General features: G+C 33.2%; 1 protein-coding gene and 1 long non-coding RNA gene across 2 annotated transcripts; both read left to right on the top strand.

Moving 5' to 3' along the window:
* The first annotated feature begins 3670 nt into the window (after positions 1 to 3670).
* Positions 3671 to 5205, top strand: LOC134272407 (uncharacterized). The gene is made up of 3 exons (XR_009993186.1): positions 3671 to 3890; positions 4491 to 4551; positions 4852 to 5205. It is a non-coding gene; the product is annotated as an uncharacterized LOC134272407 (long non-coding RNA).
* Positions 5206 to 7060: 1855 nt separating this feature from the next.
* On the top strand, positions 7061 to 19948 carry LOC134272406 (organic cation transporter protein-like; the record flags this gene model as incomplete). Its single annotated transcript, XM_062754640.1, has 8 exons — positions 7061 to 7189; positions 11399 to 11604; positions 13883 to 14113; positions 14314 to 14520; positions 15308 to 15579; positions 15748 to 15882; positions 16372 to 16457; positions 19831 to 19948. Coding segments are annotated over exons 1-8 (1379 nt in total), but the record flags the coding sequence as incomplete, so codon positions are not given.
* Between the last annotated feature and the right edge of the window lie 3316 nt (positions 19949 to 23264).

Below are 23264 nucleotides of genomic sequence, written 5' to 3'. Positions count from 1 at the left end.
ATCACTGCAGTTGCAAATAAACAAAAAGTTCATTTTTAACATAGAGCCATGAACATGTATATAAGAAAAACACAATGAACTTTGTGCGTTGAAAGCGTTTCCTTCATCTAGCAATCAATGGTGATAATCGCAATCTGCACAGGGAAGTTTTTCTTACCTGATTGGGTCATATCAAGAATATTTTCTTGCTTTGGTTTCAATTCTATGTTTGCGTAAACATTTTCATTCGGAAACAGCATTTCCATTCGCCAACAAGTTGTGTCATTACTTTCTTCCATCACTGATTTTAAGCTCTACTGGTCAGAGACCAGAAGAGCTTATGCGATAGTAATGCATCCGTCGTCCGTCCGTCTGTCTGTCTGTCCGTCTGTCTGTCTGTAAACAATTTTTCAAAATGCTACTCCTCCTACAGTTTTGGTCTGATTTCAATATAACTTGGCACATAAGTATGCTACACTAAGATACATAATACTGTGCATCGGTTTTTTATTTCGATGAACGGTGTTGTCGTGGTTACTAAAAATAGAAATTTCTGTGAAATTCATTCGAAATGCTACTCCTCCTACAGTTTTGGTGCGATTTCAATATAACTTGGCAAACAAGTAGACTACACTAAGATTCATAATTCTGTGCATCGGTTTTTGATTTCGATGAACGGTGTTGCCATGGTTACTAAAAATAGAAATTTCTGTGAAATTCATTCGAAATGCTATGTCTCCTACAGTTTTGGTCCGATTTCAATTTAACTTGGCACACAAGTAGACTTATCTAAGATACATAATTTTGTGCATCGGTTTTTGATTTCGATGAACGGTGTTGCCGTGGTTACTAAAAATAGAAATTTCTGTGAAATTCTTTCAAAATGCTACTCCTCCTACAGTTTTGGTCCAATTTCAATATAACTTGGCACACAAGTAGACTACACTAAGATACATCATTCTGTGCATGGTTTTTTGATTTCGATGAACGGTGTTGCCATGGTTACTAAAAATAGAAATTTCCCCTATAGTTGTGGTCCGATTACAATATAATTTGGCGCACAAGTAGACTATACTAAGATACATAATTCTGTGCATCGGTTTTTATTTTGATGAGTGGCAAGGATCATTTTTCTATTTATTGCTGTTTTAAAGTTTCAAGTCCCAACTGCTACTTTTCTCTTCCTTTGATTTAAGTATAAACCAGTAGAGCTACAGTCTTGACAGAGACTTCTGGTTTATTTCCTAAACTTTCTTTTAGTTTTTCGCAACTTCTATTTGGCGTAAGGTAAAAAGGTCTTAATACCGATGCGTATAGTAGCATTCCACTTAAATACAATTTATTTAATGAGCCTTATAAACAAGGACAATGTTGTTACCTGCTTTGTCAGCAGTAACCAGTACCGACCAATAATGTAATCTATCGAATCCTGATGTTCACTTCTTGATTGTTGAATACAGAAAGATAGATGGTTTTCAAACTTTTTCACACTGTCCCTCAATCGTTTGATGTGCGATTATAACATATATATGATACATTTTATTCATTTCCTTCTAAGTGTCAACATCTTCGTTTCCTTATCTGGCCCATTGCCTGGTGTAATCTTCAACGCAATCCATAATCTTAATGAAATTCCGCCGTCAATTAAAGGATCGGGGTACCAAATAATGTTTACAAATTTGTTCTCTTAATTTTTTATTGTTTACTTAAGGCATTTAAAGACAACTATTTACTGATATTTGCAAGAATTTTCCAGCAGGCACACAACGTTGTTTAAACGTTGAATATTAGTTGAAGTTGGGTTTAGACGTTGATAAATCTAGATACAATATTGATTCAACGTTGACTTTTCAACGTTGAAAATTTAACGTTGAATCAACATTGAATTCAAGTTGAGTTGAATTGCCAACATTGATTCAACGTCGGATCTTTGCTGAGCGGGCCAACCTATTTTTCGCTGATATATAATTTGGACTACACTGTCGGACCATAACGAGGTCGGACTTAACAAAGTCGCACTACCGTATATCATTACTTACTTTTATAACTAACAAGGATGGTAAATATAGGAATTTTACACATTCATTAATAAATATGAATTCAGTACGAATTTGCCAAAGTACTAATTAACAGCATACGCAGTAGGACATCCGGAATATATTCAAAAAGACAGCATAACACAATCTTCAGGACTCAACACCAAGATTTAATAAAAATAAATACTCTTTAAAGAAAACATTTCGGCATTTAAGAGTACTAGTATCATTGAAGAGACATAATTTGTCGAAATGCATATCTGGTGCATCAAAAGTTGTACCGTATAGGATTTGCATCTTACCTTGAAATGGTTTCATGTTCTGGACTATTTCATGACCTTATGTGAAAATACAAGACGTGTGTAAATGCTCGGGTTTTGTAACATAATTCATAGAATTTATTTTGGTGAAAATAATGGCTACACAATTAACTACTGATAGGAAATTAAACACTTACTGTTTACAATACATATTTCTATTTCCAATAATGATATCCGTATGTTTTCATTTAAGGGGTCCCGACCCTCTGCTATAAATTTCACCTTAGAAATTTTTATTATTGATTTAAATAAACAACAATAACATTAGAACCACATGGAAAATAGTTTGAACTATAAAGCGCTGCTTATTTTCTCAGAAATGATTTTTATGTGTAGATCATGAAATGAAGAAATTGAACACAGAGAATAGAAAGAGTAACGATTTATTACCACAACATTAAATATAATATATGAGTTGCATATGAAAATAATATTTACTATTAAATCTATATAAATCATGTTAGAAAACATCATGGGGCGATGCTTCCTAAGTCAGAAAATCACAATGTTGTATACATATGGTTGTAAGAAAAAAATATATCTGTGATGAGGAGTTATCTTTCTTCTTAATATTTCTTCATGTGGAAAAAAAGTCATTCTAATTAAAATAATGTATTAGGTACTTGAAATATTAAACCATTTTTAAAATGGTACTTAAAACGATAAAACTTATTCAGTTAATAAGGCATTTGATGTTGGATTTAAATGTTTTATTGTTAAAAATAATAAAACAATGACAAAGAAATTTGCAAAAGAAATAGAAAGTAATGTTTCCATCATATGTTAGATCTGATCAAGTTCTCAGGAAACTGAATAAGAAAATTGTGAGTAGTATTACTAATTTGATGAGATCAAACATATGATGGAAGTTATCTGTCTTGCCAGAGGGTCGCTATCCCTTCAACAATTATGAAGGCATCTTAGCAACCGTGCAATAACGGTTGGAATTTTAAGTCAATATATTATTACTATATGACATCCCCTTTCCAAAATAAATAATTGAATAAATGTTGAATCAACTGTTTTTCAACATATACTCAACGTTGATTATCAATATTGATTCAATGTTAAGACCTCAACGTTGATACAAATTTTCAAAATCTAACATAAAATCAATATTGAATCAACATAGAAAAACAACGTTGAATCAAAGTTTATTCAATGTTGTGTGCCTGCTGGGTTATAACATTTGCAATATTTTCATGTTTAAATAAATAATAATTAGTGATATTCTCCTACATAGAATAGCGTGTCTTTAAAAAAATATCTTTTTATGTGCCATTTGGCTGCATTCGGCTTGAACAGCCAAGCGCTTGCACTCGATGACACGGAATGTTGTTTACATCTACAAACGTGGCGAAATCAGCTGAGATATGCAGTGGATTTAAATGCAATAACTGGAGATTTTTTAAAAAGAAAATAGGGATAAGATAAGAGACAAGGCATTGTTTATCCCAGTTACGAGAATATGAGGACATTATTTCGAGAAATAATAAAAGACTGAGACGATCAGCATCAGCTCCCTAGATCCATCAACGCAGTATATTCAGCCCAAGTATGTACAATATCTAGCTATTCTTTTGTTAACATCAAAGAAAAAAACCGATCACGAGTGTGTACATGTTCATTTATATGCATTATCACAGTCAGTGAAAAACCAATGCAGTGCATTGTGATTGTGTGTAACCCCCCCCCCCCCCCCCTCATACGAAGTTGCACAATTTTTTATTAGAATTTAAAAAATGTAATTGTTCTAAATATATGGTACAGAGTACTTGTCAATTCGCTTATTTTCTTTGAGACAAAATGTGTAGTAAGGGGGATCAACAGAAATACAAATTCAAACTAAATTAAATTTGAAATTTCATTGTTTCAGTCATCAGTGAGTTGTCGATGATTTAGTAAACATGAAATGTTGTTGTCTTTTTGGCATACAAACATGCTACATAATATTAAAAAATTATCTGTATCATTATGTTGAAAGCATAAAACTTCCACTTTAGATCTATAGTTGTAAATTTATAGAATTTCTAAATTAATGGGGAATAAAATATTTATTTTTTAGCTTGATTACATGTTAAGTCAATTAAATTCTGTAATTTATACATAATGATTTTTTTAATTATTTGATATATAAATACTTTTATTATTGTAGTTGTTAAGAGTTCCAGATTTTAAGAATGAATAAATACAAAATGCATCCATTTCTCTACAGGGTATGTATACTTCTAAAGCATTTTACATTTTTTAAGCATGAATGTGAGATTATATTTACTTTTCATTTTGGTAAAGATGAAAGAATTTTTTTTTTCATATTCTAATAACTTGTTCTAGTGAATGTAAGAGGTTTTAATTTCCTAGAAAAGTTTTGTAACACAACTTTAATTCCATTTATCTTAAATATGAATTTCATAAATTCACTACAGTATATAGTATATCATGATTTGTTTTGTCAAATGTAATGTCATTTTTTTCTATTAATTTAGTAATCTCAAAGCATATATAATGTGTTGCAGCTATTCCATAATAATTCGACCAATGGATTCATTCAGGCAGCAAGTTAATCCATCATTTAAGGAAAATGGCATGCACCATATTAGCTATAAACCATGCAATATTCCTGGCAAAATAGTAAAATATAACAGTAGAATTGCAAACATTTCATTATGCATTCAATGTTCCATGTTTTCATGCATTTTTCTGAATATAATTTAAGTTTAAACACCAATTTACTCTTAATAATATGATGGTATGTATACATGTTTATCCTGATTTTCTCATGCATATATTTTCAGAATTGATTTCATCCACAAGAACATGAAGTAATGGAAGTAATCTGCACCTGCTCAGTATTCTTTTCACAGTCTACCTACATGTATGAATTTGAAAAGCTGTTTATGAAATAAATTTTCTTGATAAATAACACTGACTTTTTCATATACATGTACCTACTGTAAAGGTGTTGAAAAGGCTATTAAGATTTAAAAATCTTAACTTGCATATATTTTGTGTGGTGGGTGTCAATGTTCATCAAGATCTTATTTCCAGCATGTACATTGTGCTAATTTGTTTCTCAATCATAGCAACTAAAAAGGGGACTCCCCTAATTGATTCAAACAGGAAAGGGGACCACCATTTTATTCTGAAGAAAGGGGTGGTTTGCAAGTTTTCAGAATGTTTTTTTTTTCTCTTCACTGAAAAATGTCTGACAAGCAAAAAAATTCCTCTAATTTATAGGAGGGGAGCACTGGTCTGGGGCAGATTGTTTATTTCCGATACAATCTGGGATATATTTTTAACATTTTCGAGACCCCCCCCCCTTTAGAAATAAAATGGTCGTACCTTTAACAAATACAAGAATATTTATGCTTTCCACTTGGTTCTTAAAAAGTACAGCTTATATCCCTTAGGAGTTGAAGGTTTGAATGAAAGCCATGAGAGAATCTCGGATGCCCCCCCCCCCCCCCCCTAAAAAAAAACCCCAAACAAACTCAAACGTTTTCTTATTTGTACACAGTCAAGTGTTCAGTATGTACAGTAGTGACAGAGGGCTATAGTTATCGAATTCATTATTGATGGAGGCTATCAATTGACTATTGATTATAAATATTTTCATTTCTATTAACATTCGGCGTTTTAGATTACAAAACTACCCTATTTTTCATATACTACTGTCTGTTTTAGCTTAATAACTTTAGTACATCGGAAAACTAACTGAATGTGCATCTATTTTGCGAAAGTATAGATGCACAAGGACAATCTAAAACACTGTGCATTATTTTTTTTGTTTGCCTTGCCCTTGGATTTTTGGTTAAATTTGACATTTCATTTGATGACCTAATTATGGTTTTCTTTAGGCAGATTTTCAACGTCCCTTGCGTAAGCGGCTCAACTCCAATATAAGGATAAAGTAGTACTTTAACTCATACAATATTAACATATTCATACATCGCTGTATATTGTAGTAATATTACTCAGTTAATTATTTCTACATTCCACACATTGATTTACTGTTGACTGGGGACAGATCGACGGTTGACAGATAACACTTTGCTTATGTTCTATTGTCGACCGGGGACACAAACCCTAATCACAGTTGTTAATGCAAGACTAACCCTATTCCCAGTAATTAATGCGAGACTAACCCTAATCCAATTAATTAATGCGAGACTAACCCTAACCACAGTTATTAATGCAAGACTAACCCTAACCACAGTTATTAATGCAAGACTAACCCTAATCACAGTTATTTATGCAAGACTAACCCTAATCACAGTCGTTCGAATTTAGGTGAAAACTGAACAATTTAATTCTGATTGAAATGCTGTATTTGATTGGATATAAAAATTACTTTATATCGTAAAAAACGGGTTGCCTACGTCACAATGACTTGCGTCAAAAACGTATCAATCCGCCTGACGTTACATTCAAATTTTACTACAAATTGAAGTCATTTTGTTAGAACAATCATCTTTTTTCCTTACATCAAATGAATGAAAATTAAATTATAAGCAATAAATTTAACAGCTACCCATTTTATACGGTATGAACTGGGTTGGGGCAGTTTACGCTTTATAAACCGCGAAGTCATTCGAATTTAGGTGAAAACTGAATAAAAGTGATCAATTAATACTAACCACCAGACAAAACACAACAAAATACCTACCTCGAACATGCTGCTGAATATATTATTAATCTCGGTCACATCTTAAGTCTAGAAGTTTATAAAAATGGATGTAGACAATATTTTACGGTCGTTAGGAAATTACGGGAGATACCAAGTTCTACAGTTTGCTTATAATCTCTTTTGTTTACCAATATTGACGTATCCAGTAGTCATTTACGTATTTGTTGGTGAGTACATTATTTAAAGTGACGTCATAATATAATGTCGTCTGTTGAGATCCGATTCTGACGTATCCAGTAGTCATTTACGTATTTGTTGGTGAGTACATTATTTTGAATGACGTCATAATAAATTTTCGTGATCACGTTGTGGAGGTTTGAAAAAAAGATCATATCAGATTTAAGCTCTTCTGAGCCAAAGGCTCAAAGAGCTTATGCTATGCCCATTTGTGTGGTGTGCGTAAACTTTTTAGAATATGGGTCATAACTCAAAAACCACTTGGCCAATCATTGTCACCTTTGTCACAGGGTATCCTTGGCCAAACAGCTGTCATTCGTACTAAAACTAGGGTTGGGAACCCAAAACAAGGGGAGATAATCATGAAAAATAAAACCAAAAGTATTAGTTGCTAAAAAATCTTCTCTGTAACCACCAGGCAGATTTTCACCAAACTTACATACAAGGATCAGAATATGTTGAAAAATAAACTTTGCTCGGGGAATTACCCTAGGACAAAGAGTGTGGTCTCAAAGTCACCTCAAAGTTGACCACCTTTACACTTATTAAAAATGTTTATATTTTTCTTACTATAAAGACTAGGATCATCAAATCTTGTAAGTTGATGCATCTTAGGACATCACTTCATGTTAACTCAAAAGAGGGTCACGGTGAGATGACCTACTTCTTTGATTCCGAGAAATTCTGTTTTCAAATAAATTTTGAGGCATATTTTGGACAAAAGTAGGTCACCGTGACCTACTTTTTAAGAACTACGAACTCTAACTCTTGATTCCCGCCTACATTTTGCACCCATTAAATTCAATTTTAATGGCAATTTGGCCATTAAATCTTTGTTTGATACAAAGAACAGTTCTATGGTAATTGATTAACCATTTTAATTCCAGCGCTAGATCGTAAATTATCATTAATTTTAGCTCTTGAAAAAAGGGGGGTAGACGATATTTTCTAGTGAAATCGAACTTTCAAGAATCACCATATTTTGAAATAGTCTTAAATATGATAAAATGTATCTCATATCTTTTCTTATGTTTTACGCAAATACATAAAACATAAATAAATTAATAAAATACAATTACTTAGTTGTAAAGAGCTTTAAAATTGGTGGAAAATCAGCATTTTTTCTTTTTTTGTCTATAAACATATGTTCCCCCCTGTGAAACACAAAAAGCTTTGGCATAGATTTGTAAAATGACAGTCCATATTACCTGTAAAAAGGAATTTTTGTTTCACGGGGGGGGGAAAGATGTTTTAAAAATATTTTCCGTTTTCCATTGATTTCTATAGTGAAAAACTCAAGTTTTACCAAAATTATAGAGTTATCTCTCTTTGGTATCCCAAATAAGTAACATTTTATTAAAATTCATATAAATATCTATAAAAATTCTGAAAATCATTCGAATTTGTTAACTTTTGAGAATTGACTTAGAGGTAGGCGGGAGAACAATACTATCGTTCGTGGTTCTTTATGGCTAATGTTTTCTTAAATATTTAATCCCATTATTTCAGGCACTGAGAGGTTTAGAATCAACAATCTTGTAAATAAATAAAAATAATTAGGTCACTGTGACCTACTTTTTGAACTTTGCAGACATTTGTTTTCAAATTGTTAAAAAAGCATATTTTGAATACTGTTAAACCTATGGTCATTAAATTTTGTCAGTTGATGCATCATGGGTCGGCAGAAAATTTCGACCAAAATGTAGGTCACTGTGACCTACTTTCGACATTTTATGGCTATATTTAAGTATCTCAGGTACTTATTGGCTCAGAATCAATAAAAATTGCCGGTTGATGCATCTTGGGATTTCGGAGATTAATTGTCAATTAATGCAGCTTGTCCCTTAGAAATTTTCTATCATAAAGTAGGTCACTGTGACCTGCGTATAGTGTTTTATACCTATATTGAAATATCTTCAGTCCTAACTAGCTAAGAATCATCAAACTTTGTCAATTGATTCATCTTGTGGCTTAGAATAAATTGTATAATTTTTCAAAAGAGTGATTCAAGGCCCTTTGGCCTTTTTTTCAAATCATATTGAACATTTCTTTTGGCATAATTCAGTCAAAAACGTAAATGCAGGTTACATGGTAATCATTTCTTTCATAATGACTCCTTAATCAGATCTTTCTGGATAGGTCTGGGTTCCTCACGTTCGTTCCGTTATCCCTATCAAAATGACTATAAATCAGGGCCTGTGTGTGTGTCAAAAGAATCCGTTTTATTCTTTGAAACTTTGAAATAAGTCACACTACATTTCAAAATACTGATCCAAAATATTCTCAAGGTGAATTTACACAATGCAAAAAAGTTAAGGAAACGAACGGCAATCGATTAAAACAATCAACAAGAAATGCAAATCTGTGAACAAGGCATAAAAACGGAGTAAGCATCCTCTGTTGATGAAAATACGAACCCTTATTTATATTATTTAATTAAACCTTAAACAGACCAAAATAAATACTTGCACTATAAATCTTAACCCGCAAAATTTCCTTATTTTGAAGAAGTTAAGTCACGTGACCATAATTGTCATATTACAGATAAGTTGATAGACCTTATTCAAATAACATTAGGTTATCAAATTTTACTATTTGTTATAATTATACATTTGTGAATATGGAAAATTGAAAAGGTGTATAAACAAAAGAATTTCAAAAAGAAATTTTCTCAGATATTATACTTCTAATCCGGAAAAGTTACTAGGCAATTGGTATTTCTCTAATAATAAATTTTGATAAAATATGAGCTATTCTCCTTTGTATCACTTCAACAGAAATTTGAATCTAATGTAAAATAAGCAATTTCCTCTATCATTTCAAATTATTACTTAAAATCTAAGTGAGCAACATTAAAACTTACGACTTGTCAACTTTATATACAACCATTCCCCACGATAAGTCTAAGTCCAGGCTTATTGACAATTAAATTGAATCACCTTGTCATTGGTCATTTGCAAAATTATTTGTTAAAACTTTCTAATTGTACACATAATTACTATGAAATTGATATTAAAAAGATGCTTGAGTTTCTGATTGGCAATATTTGCTAAAGTATGGTTTTTGGAGACGAGATTTTCCAACAGTATAAACGGAATTCCCATGAGTACCAATTGTGTCCCTTATTACCAAACCTTATTTTTTATTCAAATTAAAGCAAAATTAATGCAAAATCTTATACGTGAAAGGAAGAAAACACTTGCAGTTGCCTTCATCTAAAAATTTAGATACTGTAAAACGAGAATATCTAACAACCAACTATGATAAACGTGATAACATGAACTTTTCAACAATTGCCATTTTCCCTTACTTATGCAGCAATATATCTTTATCACTTGCATATACAGTTTATATCACTTAATTGATTCAATGCGCAAGGACATCCTCTACGAGATATTTAAAAAACGCAAGGCATTGACAAATAATTTGCTGGAACAAGAATATCAAGCTTCAGCTTACCCGTTTAAAGTCATAATATCGTCATAAATACTATGGCTAGTACAATAACCTTGTCAGCAAATGCAATTTAGTCAAATACTGACTGTTATTTTTTAAATATATGATATGTCATTATACACACATTGAGTTGTCAAGGTATTTTCCGTTATTTCCCGATCATGAAAAGGAGCACACGGTGGTTGCCACTTGTCGGAGGGGATGCTCACTCCTCAACGGAACCTGATTTCAGCTCTGATCATGATGTTTTGCAGGTCCATGTTTGCTCTGCTCCTTCTTTTTAGTACTGTTTAGTGCACGTGGACTATTGATCTTGAATACTATTTATTTATTCTATACATTTTAATATCAGACTCCAAAACCATAAACTGAGAACAGTCTGAATCATAAGTTTGATTTTGAATATCTTGGGTTTTATTTATCATATTTGTTTGAAAATTTTCAAGTTTATTTAATATTCCAATTTTAAGATATGATGAAAATTTTCATTTCTTATCAAGATTATTTCAAAAGTCAATATATTGATTTGTGAAATTTTGACTTAAGTCTATTATTAGTTTATATTCTTAGAGCAATCCAATTTTCATTGCTAATCATTTAAACCTTTTAAGAGACTTTTAAACATTTAATTGATTTTGCTTTTCTTCATGGTTAAATTTTAACGAAATGAAAGTAAGTTCAATAGAATAAAACACTTTAAAAATATGCAATGCAACAATGAAATACTCTTTTTTTATTTCCAGGTTACATTCCAGACTTCAAATGTAAGATTCCAGATAAACACGTGATAAATTACTACGCCGACATCGATACGTCGTATAACGTCACAATCAATTCGCGTCATTGTGACGTCATTTTTGAGACAAACAGGTCTGGTGTTCTCACACAGGAGACTATTCCATGTAGAGATGGATACGAATTTATAGGTCAAGAGACCACTGCTTCTGAGGTACGAAACTTACCGGTGCTTAACATTTACGTAGGTCGCGGGTTTGCTGACGTCATTTAAACTTGGTACGCAATTTATATGATTTGGGCGTCTTTCTTGTGCACATCTGATTATGACGTCACGATGAGAAAGGGAAAAATTCAGTACATTATCTAGCTATAACTTTCGTTGAAATTGGTAGTTTAGTGAAACAGTATAAATCAAAAACTACTAATGCACTACCGGGGTAATACTAATAAAACATAAACTAAATCAAATACATTTTGAGCGGCATTGATATATTGTAAATTACCACAGGCACGTAGAATATAACCCCTCCCTCCTTTCCATTTTTTACCTGCTAACGCCGGGGGTGAGTTAACTTCTTCCTATTTCTGAATTTTAACTCTACCCTATATGTGCATGTTGATTTAATCGAAATATTTACTAATCGGAGGCACATAAAGAATTATATAAATGGATATCTGAAAAGGAAGAAGAGTGTGTTTCAAATTCATCGATGTCTGCATATTCCATGATTCTCTAAGCTTTAGATAGTGATCAAGTAAAGATTAAGTGAGACAGACGTCGAGAATAAAAACAAATTGCAAGCCGTCTCTTTTTATATATCAGTCGAAAACGAAATACATATATTTAAAATTAATAACATGCAATGAGTATTAAAAATCCAAAATAGGAAAACCCAAGAAAAAAACAAAGGGGGGAGGGGGTCGATACCCCAATTGCCCGTGTAAGTAACGGTATGCTTTTTTGTTATAATTAGTTACATGTACATATCCTATTCGCTGCATTGCTTTCCAATCCATGTTCATTCAGTAGAATTAATGTTATATACATGTATATACATTGAAAGTCTAAGAACAAAATAAAATCTGTCTGTTGATTGCGCCCAATAAAATTAATGTTTAAATTATCGTCCCATTTACTCCTCTAAAAATTCCTTGTACGCTTTTTTCTATCCTTATACGAATGAGCATAAAATAAAAGCAAGTTAGGATTGATTTTAGTTATTCACTGCCTCTTTGTAAACTTGAATTAAAAAATTCCAATATACATCTATACACTGAATGCATTTAATACTTACACTCGGAAGGATCTATGGCGGAAATTGATTCATAAGTTATTGTGATTTGATAGCCTGGTTGAATTTTCTAAAGAAAAAGGATATATATACAAAGAGTAAAACATATTTCGGGGGGGTAGTAGTCCTTGACTTCTGAATTATCTTCATACCTACGACTTTTCAAACAAAGATAGGTCACAGATCTGCGATTTCAACAGGAATGGTGGCCGGGTCTGCCTTTTCCAGAGGGAAATACAAGGTGACTTTTATTTTGCTAATTCCGGCAAGTATCCGCGCATGAAGTAAACAAAACAAAAAGAAAAAAAACCGGTAAGAAATAAACACATAAAGAAAGTATGTTGGTTTACGCCTTTTACGTGACTTTTCACTAATATTAGACGTAATATGCTTAAAGAGAAAAATGTCTGATAATTATTTCATTGAATTATTATGATACTGGTCATTTGAAATCAGATATACGTGAATTTCCTTTTTCTTAAAATTCGTATAATTTTTTTTTTTGTGCTCTGTATACAGGATCGATATTCGCGACGTCAAGCGTGACGTCGCGATATTTTATGACGTTGTTCTTAAAAATGCTACATTTTTCAATCTAAAAGCAAGTATCTACAATTAATTTACGAAAAAATGAGCCCGAAGACATATTAATTTTTTTACATAGAATTATTTCAAATCAATTCTATTTTTAAATACCGAAGGATAAACAAATTCGGGAAATGAACAACCGAGGAGCTTTAAGAACATCAGTAGTAGGATCAGTTGCCATGGAGGGATAAGCATCTTATGTCGATGAGTCACACTCACCCTGTGCTCGTTGACATGATCGGGGAAACAGAAAAAATCGTACACAATTCAGTGCATAAATAATAACCTGATAACTACTGTAAAATCATCATAATAATAACATAATAACTACTTTAAAATCACATTTTTTCTTGGGGTCAAATTTTCGTGGTTTGAATAAAAATCTTCGTTCGTGGGGATATAAATTCGTGGATTGAGAATTGCTGAGTAGTTATGCTTGTTTCATTTCGTGGTTGACATGAATTCATGGGTCTCTTTACACCTCGAAATCAACAAAAATTAACCTCCCTCGAAAAAATGTGATTTCACAGTACATGTATATTGTATAAAAACGTAAGTCAGCTTTTTTGTGGATGATGGATCACATTATCAAACTGATACAATTTTCAGTGGAATCTTGTTTGTGGAGCTGAGGGTCTTGGGAGTATGTCCACCACCATGACGGTGATTGGTCAAATGATAGGAGCGGCACTTTTCCCCGCCCTGGCAGATAAATACGGTCGTCTCCTGATCTCCTACACAAACTTGATCGCCATGTCTCTATGTTACGTGTTGGCAGCTTTTGTTCCTTGGTTCAGTGCCTTCGTCATCTTAAGATTACTGATGGGAGCTTTTGGACAGGTACGTCTCTAGAAGTTACTGTCTTGATAATTCAGTCGATAGAGCTCTTCCTAGAAGTTGTTGATTCAAACGCCAACCGTCGCAGACCAAATTAGGCAAAAATAAGTAGGTATGTTCCTCCCCATAGCATTAGAAGTAAACTCGCAGGATTTTCAGATGAGACCTTAAAACTGTAAAAAATAAATCTTTTTCTGTTTAAGGGAGCTGGGATGTCATTGGCAACATTGAGTTTGGAGATTTTCCCGGCTGAATCACGTGGTTTTATTGTCTCTATCGGAAGTGTAGCGTGGACTCTCTCCATCACGTCTATATCTCTAGTAGCCTACCTCCTCCGTAACGTATCCTGGAGATACACCATGCTGGCTGCCGGTATAATAGGCTCCCACAGCCTGGCTTCACGTTGGTATGTACCGCTATTTCCCTGTATCTGCTGGTATACTGTAAATGTATTATATTTGACGTGTACAATATTTGGCGGAATTATTTTTTTTGAACAGGTTAGCGTATATAGATTTGATTTAGCGCATTTATTCATTATCATATACACGAGTATATGTGCAAGACATTTAGCGTTGTACTTGAATTAGCTCTCTCGTTTCTTCTCTCCTCTGCCAAAGGCGCTAAAAAGAATACACAGCCAAATGTAATATGTTTACAGTATTACTATTAGGTTCCCATAGCCTAGCTGGTATGCAGTTGTTATAGCCTTATGCATGTTGAAATGTAGCAGTATTTTTTAAGCATCTTGCTCTTTACTGGCTGGGTTTCTACCGGAATGATCAGCTTTATAACACTGTCTTATCATTCGTTGTATTCAACAGCCGTTCAAAAGAAGTTTATAATTTTATTTACGTTACACAACACATTATGTTTCTATTATATTATGGAACTCTCCGTATAATCCGAAACTTGCAAAGTTGGCACACAGTAGTTTATGGGTCGTTGTGTCGTTTAGTATAATCAATCACCAGCACATTTGCCACACCGTAGCATGCTTCTTTTGAATGGAACAGCTTGGTCAAGATTGCCTTTACTCTCTCTCTCTCTCTTTGAGGATGTGTGTGTGTGTCTTCTTGTCTTGATCTCTCTCTAAATAAACTTCTAAGACTTTAATTTAAAAAATAGAACGGAAATGTTTTAAACATTGTTGAGATACTACTAAATCTCACTTAATTTTCCTTAGGATTCTCCAAGTCTCTTCGATGGCTTGTTGCAAATGGTAAGTACGAGGAGGCAAAACAATGGATTAAACAAGCAGCCAAGTGGAACAAAATAGATCCTTCCACTATAATAGACGAGTTCGACTCTGAATTACAGAGAAGTGAACTACAGGTGCTTGTAGATGTCAGTGAACCCGATACAAACTGTGAACAGACAGGGGAAAGGAGAAAGGAGAAGTTGTCAATTTTGGATATTTTCAGACACAAACACATTCTGGTGACGTCCGTAATAGTTTGGATAATATGGTAATAATATTTTTATTTTCATTTCGTTCAAGTTCCTTTGTGACGTCAAAATCAGATTTAAAATAAACAAGAGAAGTAATGAAGGGCTCCTGAACTTTGTTTCTTGATATTACACAGAATTGAAAGAAAATTATTTCTATGGCTAGTTGAATGTATCTTTCTATTAAGGTTTGTAAACAGTATCACGTATTATGGACTATTTCTGATCTCCGGCACTATGAGTGGAAACATGTATCTTAATTTCTTTTTAAATGGAATGGTTGAGCTACCAGGCATTTTTCTGTATTTGTTTACGATCAACAGGTATTTAAATTTATTACAAGCAATGTTCTAATACGAGTGCAAATTTAAATTTTAAGGAAGCTCTAAACATTAAGAAAAAGTGTTTTTTTAGACTTGGAGAAAAATATATCATACCATGGTTTGCTGTTGAGACTATTTACATCATTTGGAACATAGGGTACGTGTCTCTAACAAGCAGTAAAAATGTCAAAAGACAATGGACTATTCGTTAACAAAAACACTGCTGTTTACTTACTTTGGGTAAATTAATGAAAATAATGAATTCAAGTACATGTTTTTGGTCTAATATAATGGTTGAAATATTTTCATCCACAGTGAATTGTGTTATGAACTATAAAAACCTTTGTCTATCTTACTTTTAAGGACAAATCACACTAATGGCATGTAACTGTCCTACAATTAGAGAGCTCTTTAGTGTGTAGTGTTTAGAGCTTCCTTAACATAGGCATACAACCTAGCATACAACATAAGGCAACAAATGTTTTTTAGATATGGTAGGAAGAAGACCTGTGTCATGTTTCATGCCATCGCTGGGATTAGTCTGAGCATGACTGCTGTCCTTAACTTCACTGCAGGTAAATACCACCTTAAAAGAATGTACCAACCTTTTGATAAAATATTAGGGCTTAATTGAAGGACTGTTCCGGTCTTCTAATCAACAAATTCCCCATTTTAAAAAGGTGAGTTATTTCCCCTGAAGGGAACTCTTTTACTGTGTTTAATACGCATGCGTTATAAGGAAAGGCACTTCTGCGGACGTTCTGGATGTAAACATGTTCATTGTTTAATGTCTCTGTCATATGACAAACTGTTATTGTTGTTTGTGAATAAAAAGAAATCTTCACTGATTCTTTTTCTTTAAATTGCTCACTCATAGTCTCTTTCTGGATTTGTGTTAATCTGTATACTAGTATACCGGTAATAAGGCGCTGTGTGAGCCACCCCCCCCCCCCCCTTACCAAAAAGAAAAATCAAAAAACGAAACAGATTACTGATAAAATGCTGATACATATTCGATTAGGCGTATTTAAAAACAAAAGCTAAAATTTCAATTTCGGTGGTGGATGTTCTGCAGACGGATCGTCATTATTTACAAAATGTGCAGAACAAATATAGAATTTTTTGTATAGTCCCGCTGCAGCCATATTTTCTTCTCTGCATCTCTAGGAATTTTTTGGGAGACTGATGACATGTCCATCTACAGTTTTACCTCTGAAATTGCTGCATATACATCACTAAGAGTAGTTCGTCATCCGCGACCGATATCAAGAAACTGCGTTTTTCCTCGATCTTGTATGTCATAAACTCATAACATACATAGTTTACTTACAAGAATACATTTGGTGACAATTAAAGGCCTATTTCATTTGAATTAACCGTGTTTCTAGAAATTTATATTTCTAAAATAATTGATTCACTTTATAGTATTAAAACTTGAATGGAATTCTAAATGAATAATTTAATCTTATATGCTAATGTATCGAAGAAAAACTAATTAAAATAGCATCGACCTCAATTAGTGTTAGGTATGTCGTATAAAATCTGAGCTGCATTTAATCAACGTTTAAGAGTAGGATCTAAGCAATTATGTATATTCCCGAGTAAAATACACTTATTTTGTTTTAGATTAGAGTATTGACAGCAGAAACACGAAATTGATATAATGATAATTTCCGAGCGTATTTCTCGTTAATACGGAAAACATTTTTTTCGTAAAGTATTATTTATGTTTTTAAAATCCTTTCAGTGTAAGTATTTATTTTTATATGTTATTCTTTTTTGCAAAGTGTGTAAAAAACAATATCAGAGAGAGAGAGAGAGAGAGAGAGAGAGAGAGAGAGAGAGAGAGAGAGACAGAGACAGAGAAATAGAGAGATGAACCCCCGTGTATAACTGACATACATGTACAACTGTGAAAAAATATATACATGTATACCGTAATTATATTGAATTCACAATAAATAATTCTAATGATTTTTAATTTCCACAACTTTGGTTCATATTCAACTGTTCAACCCATTTAAACATTCATTCTTTGTGCATGCTGTAAACACGAAACCCTCGTGCATCATCTGTCAATCAAATTCGCATGAAAGTTGACTTGAAACATTCTTATGGTCAGTTAAGAGTTCAAGTGTGTAACACAATGAACTGACATCCAGCGAAATTCATCTTCCCGATTTCACCACAATGCTTATTACAAACATACACATTTATTTTGTAAATTATCCTTTTATAGACGTAAATAAAATGTATCCCGTAATTTATAAGATATTAAGAAAAAATTACAATAACGTGACACAAAATTGCAAATTCTGATGAAGTTGTTTACCAGCTATCAGGCATGTAGCAAGGGGGGGGGGCTAGCCCCACCCCCACTTTTTTCCCAACATTACTTTTACTATTGAAAGTCCCCCCCTAGATTATACTACGGTAAAGTTATATAAGGGAAATGCAGTATTTTATGCCAAGGAAATGGTACTGAAATAAGTAGCTTTTTTCGTCTTTGGGCATGTTTTTTTTTTGCTTTTCAACTGTTCCAGGTAAGTAAAAAAAATATTTCTCTGGCTGCCCCCCCCCCCCCCCAATTTTAAAGACGATGCTACGTACCTGGCTAATTCGTATCGCTTTCTAGTAACAGATCCTTTATAAAATCGCTAATTATCTAAAAAAAATCGCAAACCGTTCCTTCTTTTAAAATTTTTAAATGCAATGTGTGAGTTGATCACTATTTTGTTGGTTTATCGTACTGCGTAGTCCGCGGAAGTTATGCTGGTGTAGAAGCGTTCCGATTTCGAGGGGAGATAACTCACTTTTTAAAATGGGGAATAAAACTTAATTGAAGGAATGTTCCGGTCTTTTAATTAAAACACAGGGCGTAATCGAAGGAATATTCTGATCAATAAGTAGGACTCAATTGAAGGAATGTTCCGGTCTTTTAATCAACACGTAGAGCTTTATTGAAGGAATGATCTGTTCTTTTGATCAATACATAGGGCTAAACTGAAGGGAATATTCTGATCAATAAGTAGGACTCAATTAAAGGAATGTTCCGATCTTTTAATCAACAAGTAGGTCTAAATTGAAGGAATTTTCTGTTCTTTTGATCAAAACACAGGGCAAAATTGAAGGAATACTCCTTCCTTTTGATCAATACGTAGGGCTGGTGAGATCAGTCAACAAAGGATGCTGACTCCTCTTAGGCCTCTGATACAACCTCTGTATTCTACAGGAGTCCGTGTTATTGCTACCCTCTCCTAGATCTGCTATGTTTATAGAATTTTTTTAAAGATAATTATCACTTATTTTGCGCACCATTTTCGTATTAGTCACAGTTCAGTTTATTTTCCAGGTGGAAAAAAATTAACTTGAAAAATCTGTGTTTATTTCTGCTTAACGAAGTTCGCTCCTGAGCTTTTGAGCAGATTTCTATCTTAACCTATATCCAAAAAAAATTCTTTTTAACAAATTTGGATTCTACAATGTCAATATTCAGTGAAAACTTCATGATTAATCCCATACCAATAGAATTGTGTTAGGAACTGTATTTTGTGGTGAAAGGTTTTTTTTTTATAAAAATGATCATTTTCTCTATTTCGAAGTATTCAAAGTATGTTAATTTTGGTTTCCTTCTTTACATGAAGCCTAACTGCAGAGTTATTCTATGCTAAGGACTGTGTATCTGGTTTTATACTGATCCTAAATTATTTATTAAATTAATCGTCATGAATTCTATTGTCATATTTGATAAATATAGCAAATATATTGTGAAAAATGCAGAAAGATGGCCCACATTTATGCTTAAAATTAGCACTATTTATATTAATATGAATGTTATTTTCTTGAATGTATAAACAGAAATCATAAACACCATGTGATAATCAAGAAAATAAATCTTTTTAATCTCTCCCATCATTCCTGTTTTTTCCTCGATCTTTTAAACATTAGGTACACCAGCGTTGAAGGGGTTTGCCTCGGCCCTGAGCTTTGCTGGAAAATTCGGAATATCTGGTTCATTCATGACAATTTTTCTATACACACCAGAAATATATCCTACAAATTTAAGGTATGAAATCTTTCCAATCTGTAAATTTTAGGTCAAAATTCGCAAATATTTTACTTTTACTTAGACAAAAAATCGTTTTGATTTACGTTTGTAAAAAAGGTCTCTGAAAAGATCTTTTCATCAGTAATTTATGCCAAAAAGCATAACTTATCCTCAGAGATTTTCCAGCTAAAGCTGCATAGAACTAGATTAATAGTTACTATAATCTATTAATTACATCTTATTTTTTAATCGTGTTTTAAAAAAAATCCTTTCACTAAGAGCATGTCTACGAGAAAACCATGCAAGAGGTTATGGGAGCAAGGTTCTCTGATCAACTTCATGTTTTGTGTGTAAATTTCTTCTATAATATGAAATATTTTGCCACAAATTTTTTTTCAGTGTGGTCTCACTTAAGGTTATAAATCGACACTGTTACTAAAAATAGAATTCTTGGTCCTTACACAGGGTGAAAACAGGAATATTTTAGGATTTTATATTTAAAAATTCAGCATTTTATTTAATAAGGATATAAAATATCCATATATGGTTGAAAGTAACAAGATACACTTGTTTCGGTAAATTTTTCATAATCACAAACTGTGCCCTAGTTTAAGTGCAAAAAGGTCACAAATCTGGCATATTTCCAGATTTTTGAAAACTGGTGAAAATATTCACTTTTCAAAAACCTATAACCCAGAAAGTGACGCTTAGAATCAACTCAATCTCATACCAATTATTAGACAACATGTCTGTCTACATTATATAAAAAATAGGTAATCAGAGATTACAGAGCTCACCTCAACGTGTGTTGTCTTTTAAGTAAGGCATATTAAGTCCACACAATTAACCAACAAAAAGTGTACATCCAAAAATGCAAAATTTATGCAATTTTGATACTTTGGAATAGACCTATATAAAAACTAAAAACTAGTTCTTCATCATGAAAATGTAATTAAAATCCAGCATCTGAAGCAAGATTGAGAGTTTTCATCCCTTGATGCATCATTTAAGCAACTGGTTTATATAAGCCTTATAGTTTCTTGGTGATAGACTTGCACCCATAACTTTTACGAGGTCTATTATCTTGAAAATGTATGTCGAATTCAGCATCTGAAGCAAGTCCATTTGTGTGCATCCTAAGATGTATCATCCATGTAAGTTTGGTCAACATAGGGCTTAAAGTTACTTGCAAATGAAACCTGTATAAAAAATTAACCTTTCCACTAATCCAGAAAATGTAGGTCATATTCAGCATCCGAAGCCAGCCTAGTAGAATGCACCTTTAGATGTACCATCAATGCAAGTTTGGTCATTATAGGGCTCAAAGTTACTTGGAAATGAATCCTGCACCATAAACTTAAACCTGTTTACTCGTCCAGAAAATGTAGGTCAGATTCAGCATCCGAAGCAAGTCTGGTAGTATGCATCCTAAGATGTACCATCCATGCAATTTAGTCATTATACGGTTCTTAGTACACTGTACCTTGAAAATGAAACCTTCACCAAAAACTTTAACCTGTTCACTCAACTGGAAAATGTAGGTCAGATTCAGCATCCGAAGCAAGGCTGGTAGTATGCATCCTAAGATGTATCATCCATGTAAGTTTGGTCATTATATGTCTCATAGTAACTTGGAAATGAAACCTGCACCAAAAACTTTAACCTGTTCACTCAACCGGAAAATGTAGATCAGATTCAGCATCCGAAGCAAGTCTAGTAGAATACATCCTAAGATGTACCATCCATGCAAGTTTGGTCATTATAGGGCTCAAAGTATCTTCGAAATGAAACCTTCACCAAAACCTTTTAACCTGTTCACTCAACCCGATGTAGGTCAGATTCATCATCTGAAGCAAGGCTGGTAGTATGCATCCTAAGATGTATCATCCATGTAAAGTTTGGTCATTATATGTCTCATAGTAACTTGCAATTGGAAATGAAACCTTCACCAAAAACTTTAACCTGTTCACTCAACCGGAAAATGTAGGTCAGATTCAGCATCCGAAGCAAGTCTAGTAGAATACATCCTAAGATGTACCATCCATGCAAGTTTGGTCATTATAGGGCTCAAAGTATCTTCGAAATGAAACCTTCACCAAAAACTTTATCCTGTTCACTCAACTGGAAAATGTAGGTCAGATTCAGCATCCGAAGCAAGGCTGGTAGTATGCATCCTAAGATGTATCATCCATGTAAGTTTGGTCATTATATGTCTCATAGTAACTTGGAAATGAAACCTGCACCAAAAACTTTAACCTGTTCACTCAACCGGAAAATGTAGGTCAGATTCAGCATCGGAAGCAAGGCCTGTAGTATGCATCCTAAGATGTATCATCCATGCAAGTTTGGTCATCATCAGGCTAGAAAGTATCTTCGAAATGAAACCTTCACCAAAAACTTTAACCTGTTCACTCAACCGGAAAATGTAGGTCAGATTAGCATCCGAAGCAAGGCTGGTAGTATGCATCCTAAGATGTATCATCCATGTAAGTTTGGTCAACATAGGGCTTATAGTTATTCGGAAATGAGACCTACACCAAAAACTGCACCAAAAATGTTAACCTGCACCAAAAACATTAACCTGGTCATTCCTTTGCTGAAATTTCAGCATCTGAAACTTTGACTGGTACAATGAAACTCACTAGCAACATCTTCCATGCATGTCTAATCAATATAGGACATAGAAGTACTTAAAAAGAAAACTGCTCCAAAAGACTTAACCTTAACCCGGGACGCCGACGCCGACGCCGACACCGACGCCGACGCCGACGCCGAGGGTATCACATAAGCTCCCCCAACTTCGTTGAGGTGAGCTAAAAATCTGTCTTTGGACTCTCAAAAATTTTGGCTATATTTTTTACTTAAAGTTGGACATTTTTTTTGTGAATTTTCAAATTTTCTCATCCCTGAACTTCAGCAAGGATTATTTTGCTGAATTTAAATATTTTCAAAAATATAATTTTGCTGTTGAAAAATAACAGTATATTGTACATTTTTGTTTTCAATCAATAATTATTTCTTAGGGGGTTAAATATGGTTAATTTGGGGGGGGGGTTTACCAGAATTGTATTATTTTACATTTTCTTTGAAAAGGGTGATATTCACATACTGCTTAGTACCTGTTTATCAATCAGTAGACCAAGTGTGTTCTCTCTTATCTTAAAAAAAAACAAACATTTGCTTGAAAGATAATAGACATAGTACACTGGTACCTACTAATAAGTAGATGGCCCCTTTTAATTTGGAGTCCACAAGGTCAAAGGTCAAGGGTTATAATTCTCGATATACCAGTATGTAGATTTTAATCATTCAAAATCTTGAGGACCCATTGCTT

Source organism: Saccostrea cucullata, unplaced genomic scaffold (genome assembly GCF_032062105.1).
Source record: "Saccostrea cucullata isolate Sc308-1 unplaced genomic scaffold, CSIRO_AGI_Scuc_v1 ctg10403, whole genome shotgun sequence".
Lineage (NCBI taxonomy): Eukaryota > Metazoa > Mollusca > Bivalvia > Ostreida > Ostreidae > Saccostrea > Saccostrea cuccullata.
This window is presented reverse-complemented; position numbering and strand designations above follow the sequence as displayed.